General features: G+C 34.8%; 6 protein-coding genes across 6 annotated transcripts; 5 read left to right on the top strand and 1 right to left on the bottom strand.

Moving 5' to 3' along the window:
* Nucleotides 1–143: 143 nt before the first annotated feature.
* On the bottom strand, nucleotides 144–1,929 carry SWD1 (COMPASS subunit protein). Its single transcript, XM_020221299.1, has one exon. The coding sequence runs from the start codon at nucleotides 1,866–1,868 to the stop codon at nucleotides 582–584; it is 1,287 nt and encodes a 428-aa protein (XP_020076041.1). The 5' UTR covers nucleotides 1,869–1,929; the 3' UTR covers nucleotides 144–581.
* A 92-nt stretch (nucleotides 1,930–2,021) lies between these two features.
* HYPBUDRAFT_152954 (p24 family protein) lies at nucleotides 2,022–2,871 on the top strand. Its single transcript, XM_020221298.1, has one exon. The coding sequence runs from the start codon at nucleotides 2,096–2,098 to the stop codon at nucleotides 2,795–2,797; it is 702 nt and encodes a 233-aa protein (XP_020076040.1). The 5' UTR covers nucleotides 2,022–2,095; the 3' UTR covers nucleotides 2,798–2,871.
* A 133-nt stretch (nucleotides 2,872–3,004) lies between these two features.
* On the top strand, nucleotides 3,005–7,293 carry VPS8 (CORVET complex membrane-binding subunit). Its single transcript, XM_020219697.1, has one exon. It carries the CDS (start codon nucleotides 3,017–3,019, stop codon nucleotides 6,812–6,814), a length of 3,798 nt encoding a protein of 1,265 aa, XP_020076039.1. The 5' UTR covers nucleotides 3,005–3,016; the 3' UTR covers nucleotides 6,815–7,293.
* A 595-nt stretch (nucleotides 7,294–7,888) lies between these two features.
* CHS8 (Chs8p) lies at nucleotides 7,889–10,771 on the top strand (the record flags this gene model as incomplete). The annotated part of the gene is made up of 1 exon (XM_020218667.1): nucleotides 7,889–10,771. One exon carries the CDS (start codon nucleotides 7,889–7,891, stop codon nucleotides 10,769–10,771), a length of 2,883 nt encoding a protein of 960 aa, XP_020076038.1.
* A 942-nt stretch (nucleotides 10,772–11,713) lies between these two features.
* Nucleotides 11,714–12,133, top strand: HYPBUDRAFT_206496 (uncharacterized protein). Its single transcript, XM_020223047.1, has one exon. The coding sequence runs from the start codon at nucleotides 11,806–11,808 to the stop codon at nucleotides 12,034–12,036; it is 231 nt and encodes a 76-aa protein (XP_020076037.1). The 5' UTR covers nucleotides 11,714–11,805; the 3' UTR covers nucleotides 12,037–12,133.
* A 373-nt stretch (nucleotides 12,134–12,506) lies between these two features.
* Nucleotides 12,507–15,388, top strand: PMA1 (H(+)-exporting P2-type ATPase). The gene has a single exon (XM_020219318.1). The coding sequence runs from the start codon at nucleotides 12,550–12,552 to the stop codon at nucleotides 15,238–15,240; it is 2,691 nt and encodes an 896-aa protein (XP_020076036.1). The 5' UTR covers nucleotides 12,507–12,549; the 3' UTR covers nucleotides 15,241–15,388.
* The last annotated feature ends 360 nt before the right edge of the window (nucleotides 15,389–15,748 follow it).

The raw sequence follows: 15,748 nt of genomic DNA, 5'->3' as shown, positions 1-15,748 counted from the left end.
TAAGTACAGTGAATCGACTCTCTGGATGTGTTTAGAGAGTGTCAGCGGGAGATGATGATGGGTTCACTTCAAGTATAAAGAAGAAATAGAAGAATAGAAGAGTGAAAGCAAAACAAAAACAAAAGGAAAACGAAAGAAAAACAAAAAAACAAAAAAAAAAATTGAGTGAATGAAAATTTTTGAGAACGAGGAAAAATTGGCGAAATGAACAGCCAAAACGACAGAAATGCCGGTTCGAACTCGGAAGGTGGTGGTGTTCCAAGGGTAGAGCAGTTCGGGGGGGTTGGAAGACGCTGTGTAGATGGAGAGCACCCGAAGCGACTGGGAACTGGCATACGTAGACGTGGACGTGGACGTGGACTTGGGAATAGACGTGGACGTGGGAATGCGTGCATATTGCAACTATCCAATTAAAATCTACAGATTGAGTCAGCAAAATTTGCCTTTAGTGAGATTATAAATAGAACTATGTAGTTGTAGTCAGCCAGGGTCTTGGTCGAGTAGCGTGGTGACTGGTGAGTATGGTTTTGCTGTTGACTCGGTGGATTCGTGGTAGAGTTTGTAGTGACGTGAGAGGATGGTTAATTTGCAACAACCGATTTATCCTCGAGATTACGGTAGTAGTTGACCGGAATGACAAACAGGGTTAAGGTGACGTCAAAGCCTCTGGCATCTACTGTTTCTGGAGTGGTGATATCAACGGACAAGTCTTCTTCCTCCAATCTTTTCTTGATGAGGAGATCTTCGTCGATGATATCGAATTCGTCTTCTTTTTCTTCGTATTCGATATTTTCTTCAATTTCCACAAAATCGGGAGCCAAAGCACTCCATTTTTGCGGGAACTTGATCAGCCAAAGGTAAACGGCGCCGCTGTCCAAGCCGGTAGATCCAATCATGCATCGGTAATAGTTCCATTTGACGTCAATGAGTTCTTCTGGACTTCCTTCTAAAATCTTAATCAACGATCCTAGACTGGTTTCCCAGACGTAAAGATCTTGCAGCGATTGTCCGAATGTAGACGCAACCAAAAATTCGGCGTTGTGGTTGAAACTTACCGTATTCCACTGTAATTTATTCACCACGTCTTGATACTTATGTTCAACTTCAAATTCCCATTCTTCATTTTCGTTGGCAAGATCGGGTAAATTGATCTGTCGTATGATTCTATCCGAAGAGTTGACGGCTAGTTTACGTCCGTTCATCAGAATCATTAGTGTTTTAATATTAGAATTGGCTATTTTGAATGAATGAACCATTTTTAAATCTTTAGTACGAAATATATTAATCCATCCTTTACTAGTCCCACTAAATATAAACTCTCCGCCTCCAGGAGTAAATATCACAACCAAGGTAACGTGTTTACCCATATCCCCTTCATTTAACGGAGTAGTACCCAATTTATGGATCTTGATCTCATCTGCATCTTTCATATTAACATAAACCGGATCATCTTCGAAAAGCGAGGCAACAAACTCAAAGGGTTCTTGAGGGTTCAACATCGACGACCAGATGGGCCCGTCAAACTTGATTTTCCGGATCACTGGCGTTATGGTCTCCTCTTCCTGGTTAACTTTTTGCAAGTCCCATAGTATAACATACCAATCCTGCGAGCTTGAGAGTAAGTACCGACCGCAGCTCGACCAGCTTATCGAGCTAATAGGCCGTATGTGGCCGTTAAGTATCGCTATTATACTCCCATTACTAGTCAAATCGTAAATCACAATCGTCCCATCACTCAACCCGGACGCTAAGTAATCTCCCTTGTTATTGAACTGAATCACAACAGAATGCCCATATTGTAACGTCTGGTTAAGAGTATCCGGATACTCCTTTGCCACCGAGAATGGATCCTGTAACGATAAGTTCATTTTTTGTCTCGAAACTCTTAACAAGATGTAATTGTTGAAAAACTAAATACGTAAAAACGAAATAAAAAAAAAAAATATTTAATCAACTTTTACGGTCGCGCGTGTAGTTTACATCTATTTTTATTTATCAACTACTACGTTCTGATTTTATTCTATACCGCTGAAACACTGGTATAGGAGAAGAAAAGAATACGGTGGGAGATACTCAAGAGGTGGAAGGTGACAAAATGCATCGATACATCTTAGTTTTTCTCCTTTTCGTTCAAAGTGTATGCGCTGGCTCTTTCCATTTTTATCTTGATCATGGGTATAAGAAATGTTTCCACAAGGAAATAAGTAGAGGAACTTTGTTGATTGGAAGGTATTGGATGGAAATATTGGACCCTGATACTAATGCTTATATAATTCCTCGGGATAAAACCGATACCGGAGTGCTCATAGATGTTGAAGAGGTCTTTGACTCCAATCATCGAGTGGTTCACCAGAGAGGTACTGCTTCCGGTCAATTCACCTTCAGTGCCATAGATTCGGGTGATCATAGGATTTGCTTGACTCCCAAGAGTTTTTTCAAAAAAAAATGGTTGGACGGTGGTGGTTCCAATCCAAATAGTCAACTTGATTCCAAATTTAAGAATGCTAGAATCTCAATTGATTTCATTATTGGTGATGGGAGTATTATAGACTCGAAACATACTCATTCTGTTCAAACTCTATCGGAGAAAATCCATCAGCTAAACGATAAATTGATTGATATCCGAAGAGAACAGCAATTCATAAGAGATAAAGAAGAACAATTCAGAGACTTAAGTGAACGTACTTGTGAACATGTTGTTCGTTGGCTGGTGGTTCAAGTTGGGGCTATTTTACTAGCTTGTATTTACCAAATGTTTAAATTGTCAACTTTTTTCTTGAAACAAAAAATTGCTTAATCTACTTCTTCTTGCATTTCCCTTTATTTTACTTCATTTATTCTACTCCCTTTCTGCATTAATTTATTCTTCCCCTACTAATTCAGCCTTGTAAGCATTAGTTGTCTGCAAAACTTTTCGTTTAGTGCACTAAAAAGTACTCTAAATATAGGCGCGAGATATCAATTATTTGATTTCTATCAAATGTCTTACTTGTAATAAGATAACCATGAACTTATAATGACTGATACTTTAGATACTCCTTCAATTAGTATAGAATCGTCGCCTACTCCATCTCCAGCATTTTCTCCCAGAAAGCTTCGGTTTGACGATCGCTCTCAAACAAAAATTAGTCGGTCCTTGAAAAATCATGCTCATACCAGTAGTAATTCAAGTTTAAGTTTAAATAATAATAATGTATCCGAGTCTTCCTTTTTGAACTGGAATGAACTTACTAAGATCTCAAATCATATCAAGCTTCCTCAATTTGTATCAAAGTACGGTTCTCCCCTCATAATCGAATGTTCAGCTGTTTATATCTGCATTGGGACATCCAAAGGCTGGATAATTGGATTCAATTATAGGCAAGAAATTGAATTTTATTTGAATAATGAAGACCAGAATGATGTCAGTGCCATTTCCTTTTCATCTGACTCGGCGTATTTAGCTTCTGGATTTAATGATGGGAAAATTCTTTTATGGGATTTATCTGATGATAAACCCTTTTATACAATTTACCCAATTACCTTAGATAATCGATTGGTCAATCAAGCACAGGGTCACTTGATCAATGTTCCCATAACAAAATTAAACTTCATTGGTGATCTGCATAATAAATTAATCACTTGTGATAAATCGGGTTTGGTTTTTTATCATAATGGTTTTAGAAAATTCATGAAGAACTATTTTAGTTCTGAAAAAGTTCTTGGGAAAAATGATAAGAATGATATGAAAAACTATATGGTTCATGACTGCCAAACATTACCATTGGGTACTTCTCATCAATTGAGTGATCACATTGGTCTAATGGCAGTAATCACAAATAACATTTTGGTTATAGTATCAGTACTCTCCTTGAATAACCCAGATAATAATAATTTATTGACTCACTTTAAGATTGCCAAATCCAAAAATGTTAATTCAAATACCCCCATAGGTTGTTTAAGCTGGTATCCTTGTATGAATAAGAAAAATGGTTTAGAAAATGCTAAATTGGCGTATTCGTGGAATAATGTTTTAACAGTGTTGGAGATAGAAAATAATAAGCTCCCTTCTAATCTAATGGAAATTATAGAAAACATGAAGGATAAGGATCGTGGTGTTTCTCAACTACCAATCACTAAAACTTGTAGATGGAGTTGTCCTTCGAAATTTGATACTATAATATCCATTAAATGGTTGTCTTTCGATAAAATATTATTGGTTGTGAAAAATAACCAAAATCAGATTAATTTCATATCGCTTTACTATTGCTCTAACAATAATCATAATAATGTCAGTATATCTTCTGTACACATTGATGAATCACCATTTCATTTTACAAACTCTCCAAACTCTATCAAATCTTTTAAAGATAGATTAATAGTCATGAATAATGTCGATAATAAGATACACATTGGACGGTGCTTTACATGGGCAGATCGTCTATTAAGGTATTTATCAAAGGGGGATTATTCAACCGCTTTAATGGCCGCTAATGACTATTATAATTCTACAGACACTGGAAGATTGGTTGTTGATGGATTGCCCGATAATCAAGAGGAAAGATGTACAGTAGTTAAGCCATACTTATTAAAAATTATGAATGAGTCAATTAATTACTTATTTGAAGAAAATCAAGATTACTATCTTGATGTTTACATCAATATAATTTCTTATCTTGATGAAGATTTATCAGAACTTTTGGAACTAATTTTTGAGAGAGTCGATGCAAAATTATTTTTTGAAATACTAGAACCGTATATCTTAACTAATGGAATAACTTATTTACCACCAATAGTTTTGAAGAAATTGGTTGAATTATATACTGAGAATAACAAGGGGGAAACATTGACTGAAATTATATGTATCCTAGATACTAAGACCCTTGATATTGATTTAACCTTGAACCTTTGTGAACAGTATCACTTGATTGATTGTTGGATATATATATGGAACTACCTATTGAAAGATTATAAAACGCCATTAATAAAATTATTGGATGGCTTAGGTCACGATGATTTAACAATATATTCATATATATCGTATATTCTAACGGGTAGACAATACCCAATAGATCGATTCATTCAAGCTGAAGAAGAAGAGTTGGCACGAAAATCAATTTGTGAAATTTTATTCAATATCAATCCAATTGAAAATAAAGAAATTGAGTCAATTTTCCCATATCTATATAAACTACTTAGAACCAATTCATTTGAAACTTTATCGGCAATCAACGAGTTTTTTGAAAACCCATGCTTAAACGACGATAAGTTGATTAATAGACAGTATATCATCGATGCTTTGATTGATATCTATGATTCAAATAATGACTTTTTTAATGAAGCTGATAACATTCAATTATCGATTTTTTTAGCAAGAAACTATCCTAAATACCAACAATTCATTAGATTATCAGAATCTATTTTAGATAAGATAATTGATGATTTATGTTCCAACTCTCTGACTGAGATTCAGTATGATTGTGAATTGGCGCTACAAAGCTTATTGCCATTATATGAACCAGTTGATGATACTCTATTGCTTGAGAAGTTAAAGGGGGCCAATTTTTATGATGTTTTAATCAATATTTATAAGAACGAGAACAAGTATGATTTAGTATTAAAGATGTGGTTGCAAAGACAGAATCAACAATTAGGTGACAACTACCACATTGATACCATGAATGATATTTTTGAAAACGCATTCAACTTGAAGGACGTTAATAGAATGAATTTCGTCAATGTTATCAAGGAAAACTTTAAAAATTTCTTGGATATTGATTTGAGAAATTTTGAAAGTAATATTGACAAGTTTGATCAAAATCTTCATAAGGAGATTTTGAATATCGATAACGAGCAGTACGTTTTGCAGTATTTGGCATTATATTTCACTCACCCGCAAAGCGATATTGATATGATTTCGAGGTATATTGAGTTATTAAGCAGCACTAACTCACAGAACCTCTTTCAAGTGGTGGACTTGTACGTTTCGAAATTGGCAAGTGATGAAACCAAATTCAATTCGGTTAAAGAAGCGTTGCAAAAAAACCAACAAATCGACAGTTTAACTCGATTGTATGTCCACCAAAACCAATTTCATGAGGCATTGGATGAATCAATCCGGATGATGGGTAATTACTTACAACAGGAGTTTAAATTTGAGAAATTTGATAAAATTTTCCAAAGCGCTTTAGAGATTTGTGAAAATCCCAAAACTTATCATGAAAAAGTCGGGGAAATCAGTTTAAACGAACAAATGTGGTTAGAGCTCATTGAAAACTTGGTTTTGATGGCTAATGACAAACCCAAACACATCTCCGATTACATTAATCAATGCATTCATGACACTTTCAGAAGAGTTATCGATACAAAATTGGATTCGGGTAAGGAACATTCATTCTTGGTTATATTCAACCGTTTCTTAGAGCACTCATCCTCAAATACAAAAGTCGCCACCCTCTCTAATGTTCGGAGTATCTTGAATGAAGTATTTGTGTCGTACTCGTATGAAAGTGAAATACTATCAATTTCATTATCAATGCTAAATCAAGGTATCTACGAAAGCATGAAGGAAATCAAACTAGATAAATTAAAAGGATGGGATATCAAAAATAAAAATTGCACCTCCTGCGGTAAAGAAATGTGGGGGTCAAAAGATTTAAGCCTAAATCTAAAGGCTTGGGAATCAAGCCAACATTTAATGATTGCAAAAAAAAAACTTGACGATTCCAAGTTCTGCCACCACCAACTTATCTTCTTTAAATGCTTCCACGGCTACCATTACCAGTGCCTCCGAAATCTAGGTCTGAATCACTGTGTTATCTGCATCCAGAACTAGACCGTACAAGCTTACAACATACCTGACAGCATCCCTGACAGCATCCCTTCCAGCAATCCCATGGTCATAACCATGTACACCCGTACCACCCGCTATAAACCCCCGTACACCGCTACTGACGGCCGGCTCCCGCACAAAAGGGATTGCAACACAAACTGTTTTGCACAATTAGCTTGCCAAATCAGGAAAGAAGGTAAATACAAAATCAAATTCGCAGACAAAAGAGAACAAAAATTTTAGTGGGAACAATCTGGGCTCAATATGTCAGAATTTTGATTATATCCCAATCAGGATGAGCAATGGGTTGGAAGCTTGCTGGGAATACATTGATTTGAAAATGTCATAAAGATGTGAAATTGTTCTAAGCCATTGTCATGACATCTAGTCAAGTATTAAACATTACGTTTTGTACGTGAGTTGATGTTTGTTGATTTGAAGGTGAATTTGTTATTTGTTTTTTTTTCTTTGAAATCCTTGACTACATCTTTTTCTTCTGTATTTTCACTTGTTCATTTGAAAAGGGAAGAATAATATCGTATAAATCGACCTTGTTTATTGATATTAACAATCAAGGGTTATAATAAACAACTTGCCTAAAAATAGCACTGGAATTCTAGCAGGTAGAGACGAAAAAAAAAGAAAAAGAAAAAAAGAAAAAATTCCAATAATAATAAAAACTAATTACTGGAAAACGAAGGGAGAAAGTACTTCAAAACAAAACAAAACGAAGTTAACTTGATACTTTTTTCTTTAATTGTCAGGATACTGTGAAAGATGCTGAAAAAACCAACCAACTCACCGGGTCTTGAGGAGGATGACGACTTGTTTGAAGAAACTAGAAGGTTAGATTCAATTGACCAAGTCCGTGAGTATGAGACTGAAAGCCATCATGATCGTTCATTTAGCAATGACTTCCGGGTTTCCAGTTTTCATGATCCTGCTCAACAACAGCAACAGCAGCAGCAGCATCAACAGCAACAAGCTTTTAACAACGATCCAAGATTGAGTGGCTTTGGTAGTCCCTTCTTTATGCAACCATATGATTTTGGAACGTTTATTCCAAATAGATACAGTATGGTACCACCAGCTTTGAATCACCGTAATACTTCTAGCTATAGTACTATGATTGATGAAGAAGATGCATTTGAAAAATTGAATGGATCATATGGCAGTTTAAACTCTGATAAAAGAAATAAAACGGTTGCTTTCCAAGATTTAGCTCCAGAATACCCACCAAATATTTATAGTCCAGGTAAAACCAATCATTTAATGAATGACTTTGAAATGGATAATATGGAGCCACTTGAAGAAGGCTCAAGACCAATGAGACCATATTCTACCTATTTCAATGGGGAAGACTATATGATCAATCCATTAGAAGATGCTGATGGAAGTGATGATTTTGATCCCTTTGGAGATGATGATTCATTATTTTCAGATACAGGAGAAGAAATTATGAGAAGAGGAACTACAATCAAAAGATTAAATAGGAAAAACACCATGCAAAGTCATAAAACAAAAGCTACCGGAACCTCTTCAGCGCTTGAAAACGATGATGATGAATTTTTAGGCTATGGGGAAGAAGATGATGAAGATGATGATTTCAAACCAAAATTAAATTACACCAAAACCATTAAAAAGGCAAAATTAGTTGATGGGAATTATGTAATTGATGCTCCAGTCCCACAAGCTTTATTAGATACCTATGGTAAAAAAATTAGCGATGGAGGAAGAGAAATGTCATTTATGAGATATACAGCAGCCACATGTGGACCATCAAATTTTCAAGCTTTCAAATATAATATCAGACAAGCATTATATTCACCACCACGTCAAACTGAAATTTTAGTTTGTATTACTATGTATAATGAAGATGAAATATTATTAGCAAGAACATTGAAAGGGGTTTTCAATAATATTAAAAATTTAACTAATAGATCCGATCCATGTTGGGGAGAAGATTCTTGGAAAAAAATCACTGTTTGTATAATCAATGATGGTAGAGCACAATTAAATAAGAGATCAGAAAAATTATTAAGTGCATTAGGTGTTTATCAAGAAGGATATGCTAAATCCAAAATTAATGATAAAGATGTTAAAGCACATATTTATGAATACACTTCAACTGTTGGAATTGATGTTGTTAATGATCGAGTTCATTTAGGACCAAATTCCAATCCGGTTCAATTTTTATTCTGTTTAAAAGAAAAGAATTCAAGAAAAATTAATTCCCATAGATGGTGTTTCCAATCATTTTGTCCAATTTTGAATCCAAAAGTTGTTATGTTATTAGATTGTGGTACTCAACCATCTAAAGATGCATTTTATCATTTATGGAGATCATTCCACGATCCAAATGTTGCTGGTGCATGTGGAGAAATGAGAGCCTCATTAGGACCAGGAAGAAAATTATTGGGTAATCCACTTGTTGCAGCACAAAATTTTGAATATAAAATCTCCAATATTTTAGATAAACCCATGGAATCAGTTTTTGGATTTATTTCAGTGTTACCGGGGGCATTTTCAGCATATAGGTACGAAGCCTTACTTAATGTTGATGGAGAAGGACCATTAGAAAAATATTTCAAGGGGGAATTTTTACATAATGATACCCAGGTTAATAATGAAGAAGATGATGAACGACAATTAAAGGAACGTAATTTCCGTCAAGCCGGGATTTTCACCTCGAATATGTATTTAGCAGAAGATCGTATTTTATGTTTTGAATTAGTTGCTAAAAAGAAGCATAATTATATTTTGAGATATGTTAATGAAGCTAAAGCCGAAACTGATGTACCGGAAAAACTTGATGAATTTGTATTACAAAGAAGAAGATGGTTAAACGGGTCACTTTTCGCTGCTGGATATGCGGTATTCCATTGGACTAAGATTTGGAAATCTAATCATTCCTTAATACGTAAAATGGTGTTACAAATTGAATTTTATTATCAATTTATTACATTATTAGTTTCATGGTTTTCAATTGCATCATTTTTCTTAGTTTTCCGAATTTTAACCAAGAATTTGGGTGCAAAAGATATGAATTTTGGAGTTGGGAAATATTTGGCGGTTATAACGTTGTGGATTTATGTTGGAGCGGTTGTTTGTACTTTTGTTTTAGGTTTTGGTAATACTCCCAGAGGAACCAAAAAGTTTTATACGGTTATAGCGGTTTGTTTTGCAATTTTAATGTGTTATATTATGTTTGCTACGATTTTTTTGGCGGTACATACTGTTCAAGATCAATTACATGAACATAAAGATAATTTAACTGCAATTATGGTTTTCACTGATCGAAAATTCCGAGATTTGGTTGTTTCATTAGCATCTACTTATACCCTTTATTTTGCCGGAGCATTTATGTATGGAGAACCAAGTTTTATGTTTACTTCGTTTATTCAATATATCTTATTATCCCCATCCTATATTAACATTTTGAATATTTACTCCTTTTGTAATATTCATGATGTTTCTTGGGGTACCAAAGGAGAAGAAAAAGTTAAGGATTTAGGTAGTGCTAAATCAACTAGTGAAGATAATATTGTTATGATTGCCCCCGGATTACAAGAAGAATTAAATGAATCTTATTTAAATACGTTGGAAAGCTTGAGACAAGCTCCTGAAGTGGTTATTCCAATAAATAACAAAAAGAATCACGATGATTCTTATTATGCATTAGTGAGAACCTTGACGGTATTGGTTTGGATGTTAACCAATGCAATTTTAATTGCAATTGTATTAGAAGCCGGTGGAGTTGACACCTTAACCAATTCCGATTCTGAAAGTTTGAGTGGGAATTCCGAAATCTTCTTATCAATCATTTTATGGATTGTGGCTGCATTGGCCCTCTTCAGATTTATCGGAAGTACCCTCTACTTAATTTTCAAAGTTATGAGACCGTTGAAATGGAAATTGAGAAGCAAAAAATTACTCTCTAAAGCGAAAAATAATAACTAACCTACATATTTACAATATTAACCTTTAATTTTTTCTCATATACTTTTACATATACTTTTACATATACTTTTACATATACTTTTACATACTTTTATACTGTTCTTTGACCGTGTAGTGCATGCCAGGGGGGTTTTATACTCATTTCTACAAACCCAGATAAATTAATGGCATATCAATATTCAATTAAAGTACTGCAAGGAGAAAAATTAATGGGCGCGCAGGGCGTGCGCCCACCGATGAGCGAGCGCACCGCTGGGTTTCAGTTGTTGGTTTTGCGGTCGTGTGTAATTCCCAACCAAAAAATCACTCAATTCACAAAAATTAAACGGCTAAATTCTATTCGTTTTCAAACTGGAATAAAACGGCATATTCAAAAGTACCTTACTTTGAACCTAGAATCCGTTTTACCCGCTTATGGCTTATGGCTTATCCCAAACCAGAGAATCTATCCAGAGATATTTCCAGATATTTCTAAAGATATCCAGCGATATCCCAGGAGTTATATCCGAAGTATTTTTTTTTTTCTTTTTCCTTTTCAATGGACCTGTACCGGAATAAATTTCATTTTAGATCTTGTCCTGGAAGTATCCTTGGTATTGGGGTTAAAATGGGGTCTTGGTATTGGGGTCGGAGCGAAACGATTATTAGATAACTACACGATTAGGTTGCAAATGTTGTCAATGCGATTGGTTGATAGGTTTTCGATAAGTAAATCCCTCATCTGTACCGTAACATTTAGTATGCCATTTCCTGTCACCAGTACATCACCTACATCACCAGTACATCACCTACATCACCAGTACAGCACCACATACCACATAAGTGTACTCAGTGTACATGAGTACCAGTAACGCATACCAGTAATCCCGTTCAACCAGTAATTCAGCATTCAGTACTCCGTATTCATACTCAGCATTCAGTACTCAGTATTCAGTACTCAGTATTCATACTCAGCATTCATACTCAGTATTCAGAGTAAGCGAGCATTGTTAAAGTCTATTCTTGATTTGGATGTTTTACCCACTCTTTTGACGATGACGCAAAGCAGGGTCCGGTTAATACAGGTATCCATTACCCTTTCTGGCAGACCAAGCAGTTCGGCAGTCGGCGACTTCCGGTCACGTGCGGCCGGGATTCGTTCAGATTCTTTATCTTTTTCTTTGCCAACCCAATTAAAACCCGGGTTCCAGTTCAGCCGATTGTCCCAAAACAAAATAGAAGAAACAAAGTGGAGGGGCAAACGCAGGTCGTGGCCCGGAGACTAATTTTTATTTTTTATTTTGAAAAAAAAAAATTCCCTCAACTATAGAAAATCTGCGTGCGCCAACCGCTCATTTTACTCCATTGAGTAAAAGTGAAAACATTATGTGTTTTTTTTATGCCTAATTTAACATTACTTTGCTAAGTTATTTTTTTTTTTTTTTGGTTTTGTTAGTATTTTGTATTATTTTATTAGTGTTTTGCATTATTTTATAGGTAGTGTTTTTATTATTATTTTTTATTTTTCCTCTTTGTTGGAAAATTGCAAATTTGCAAAATTTCCAATTCCAAAAAATTTTCCTTTTCTTTTTTGAGCTTTTTGACCGACTTTTTTTTTTTTTTTGATATTTTGCCCATTAGCCGCCGTATAAATATTTATACAATTCCCAATTTTTTTATACTGAAAAGCTTTTACTTCTTTTCTTTTTAGTCAATTTCAAGTTACTCTTTTTAAATTTTAATTTATCTTTTTTTTTGGATTCTATTCTAAAGAAGAAAAGGTTGGAAAATCTGAAAAAATGAGTGCAACTGAACCAACTGTCGAAAAAGTCGACAAGAATGTTTCTGATGATGAAGATGAAGACATTGATCAATTAATTCTTGATCTTCAATCAAATCAAGGTTTGGACGATGAAGAAGAAGAAGACGAAGGTCCTCAAACTACTTTCAAAGCTGTTCCAGAAGAATTGTTAAAGACTGACCCAACTACTGGTCTTTCTCAAGAAGATATCACCAAAAGAAGAAAGAAGTATGGTTTAAATCAAATGGCTGAAGAAAAAGAAAATTTGGTTTTGAAATTTATCATGTTCTTCGTTGGTCCAATTCAATTCGTTATGGAAGCCGCTGCTATTCTTGCTGCTGGTTTAGAAGATTGGGTTGATTTTGGTGTTATCTGTGGTTTATTGGCTCTTAACGCTTTTGTTGGTTTTATCCAAGAATACCAAGCTGGTTCCATTGTTGATGAATTGAAGAAAACTTTGGCTAATACCGCTTTTGTTATTCGTGATGGTTCTCTTGTTGAAATTGCTGCTAATGAATTGGTTCCTGGTGATATTTTACAATTGGAAGATGGTACCGTTATCCCAGCTGATGGTCGTATCGTTTCTGAAGATTGTTTATTACAAGTTGATCAATCTGCTATCACCGGTGAATCTTTAGCTGTTGATAAAAGACATGGTGATTCTACCTACTCTTCTTCTACCGTTAAAACTGGTGAAGCTTTTATGGTTGTTACCGCTACTGGTGATAACACTTTTACCGGTCGTGCTGCTGCTTTGGTTAACAAAGCTGGTGCCGGTCAAGGTCATTTCACTGAAGTTTTAAACTCTATTGGTACTATCTTGTTGGTTTTGGTTATTGTTACCTTATTGGTTGTTTGGGTTGCTTGTTTCTACAGAACCGTTAAAATTGTTCCAATCTTACGTTACACCTTGGCTATTACCATTGTTGGTGTTCCAGTTGGTTTGCCAGCTGTTGTTACTACCACTATGGCTGTCGGTGCTGCTTACTTGGCTAAAAAACAAGCTATTGTTCAAAAATTATCTGCTATTGAATCTTTAGCTGGTGTTGAAATTTTATGTTCTGATAAAACTGGTACTTTAACCAAAAACAAATTATCTTTACACGAACCATACACTGTTGAAGGTGTTGAAGCTGATGACTTGATGTTGACTGCTTGTTTAGCTGCTTCTAGAAAGAAGAAGGGTTTAGATGCTATCGATAAAGCTTTCTTGAAATCTTTAATTGCTTACCCAAGAGCTAAAGCTGCTTTAACTAAATACAAGGTTATTGAATTCCAACCTTTCGATCCTGTTTCTAAAAAAGTTACCGCCATTGTTGAATCTCCAGAAGGTGAAAGAATTATCTGTGTTAAAGGTGCTCCATTATTCGTCTTGAAAACTGTCGAAGATGATCACCCAATTCCTGAAGACGTTCACGAAAACTATCAAAACACCGTTGCTGAATTTGCTTCCAGAGGTTTCAGATCTTTGGGTGTTGCTAGAAAGAGAGGTGAAGGTCACTGGGAAATCTTGGGTATTATGCCTTGTATGGATCCTCCAAGAGATGATACTGCTGCCACTGTTAATGAAGCTAGACGTTTAGGTTTATCCGTTAAAATGTTGACTGGTGATGCTGTTGGTATTGCTAAAGAAACTTGTCGTCAATTAGGTTTAGGTACTAACATTTATGATGCTGATAGATTAGGTTTATCCGGTGGTGGTGACATGGCTGGTTCTGAAATTGCTGATTTTGTTGAAAATGCTGATGGTTTTGCTGAAGTTTTCCCTCAACATAAATATAATGCCGTTGAAATTTTACAACAACGTGGTTACTTGGTTGCCATGACTGGTGATGGTGTTAACGATGCTCCATCTTTGAAAAAAGCTGATACTGGTATTGCTGTTGAAGGTGCTACCGATGCTGCTCGTTCTGCTGCTGATATTGTTTTCTTGGCTCCTGGTTTATCTGCTATTATTGATGCTTTAAAAACTTCTAGACAAATTTTCCACAGAATGTATGCTTATGTTGTTTACCGTATTGCTTTATCTTTACATTTGGAAATCTTCTTAGGTTTATGGGTTGCTATCTTGAACAACTCTTTAAACATTGATTTAGTTGTTTTCATTGCCATTTTCGCTGATGTTGCTACTTTAGCCATTGCTTATGATAATGCTCCTTATGATCCAGCTCCAGTTAAATGGAACACTCCAAGATTATGGGGTATGTCTATTATCTTGGGTATCATTTTAGCTGTCGGTACTTGGATCACTTTAACTACTATGTTCATGAAGAAAGGTGGTATCATTCAAAACTTCGGTGGTTTAGATGGTATCTTATTCTTGGAAATTTCTTTAACTGAAAACTGGTTAATTTTCATTACTAGAGCTCAAGGTCCATTCTGGTCTTCTATTCCATCATGGCAATTAGGTGGTGCTGTCTTGATTGTTGATATCATCGCCACTTGTTTCACCTTATTCGGTTGGTGGTCTCAAAACTGGACTGACATTGTTACCGTTGTCAGAACCTGGATTTTCTCTTTTGGTGTCTTCTGTGTCATGGGTGGTGCTTACTACTTAATGTCTGAATCCGTTGCTTTCGATAACTTCTGTAACGGTAAATCAAACAAACCACAAAGAGATGGTAGATCTATTGAAGATTTCTTATTATCCATGCAAAGAGTTTCTACTCAACATGAAAAATCTACTTAGATTTATTAGATTTATTTTAATTGCAAAAAATGAACTTAAAAAGATATTTTCAAATCATATTCCCACATTCCCACTTTTGATTTGATTAAATTTTTTTATTTTATTTTTAGCATGTTTATCATATTTCTTTTATCTTTTTTTTTCAAACACTCCCTTTTTAATTTAATCTTTCATTTCATTCTCCTAATCAAAAATGAATTATATTAAGAAAAACTCAAAAAAATCCAAAAAAAAATACCTTTTCCCTTTTTTTTTTGACATCTGGTTTAATGTTTGCATTTCTCCATTTGACTTTAAAATTTTTTTGATAACTTGATTTTCACTCTGGATTCCCGTCCTTACCTTTTTTTTATTATAATTTATTTTTCTTATTCGATTCCCCTTTTTTCCCGTCATTATTTTTATTCTCTAATTTTTAATTTTTTTTCGTATTATAGTATAAGTAATAGATCATAATATTCATAATTTAATTATATTGTAGTTTGGTTTTCCGATAGAAACGGTTGTT

Source organism: Hyphopichia burtonii, assembly GCF_001661395.1.
Source record: "Hyphopichia burtonii NRRL Y-1933 unplaced genomic scaffold HYPBUscaffold_4, whole genome shotgun sequence".
Taxonomy (NCBI): domain Eukaryota; kingdom Fungi; phylum Ascomycota; class Pichiomycetes; order Serinales; family Debaryomycetaceae; genus Hyphopichia; species Hyphopichia burtonii.
Note: the sequence above shows the minus strand (reverse complement) of the source record. Positions and strands in the feature narration are given on the sequence as shown.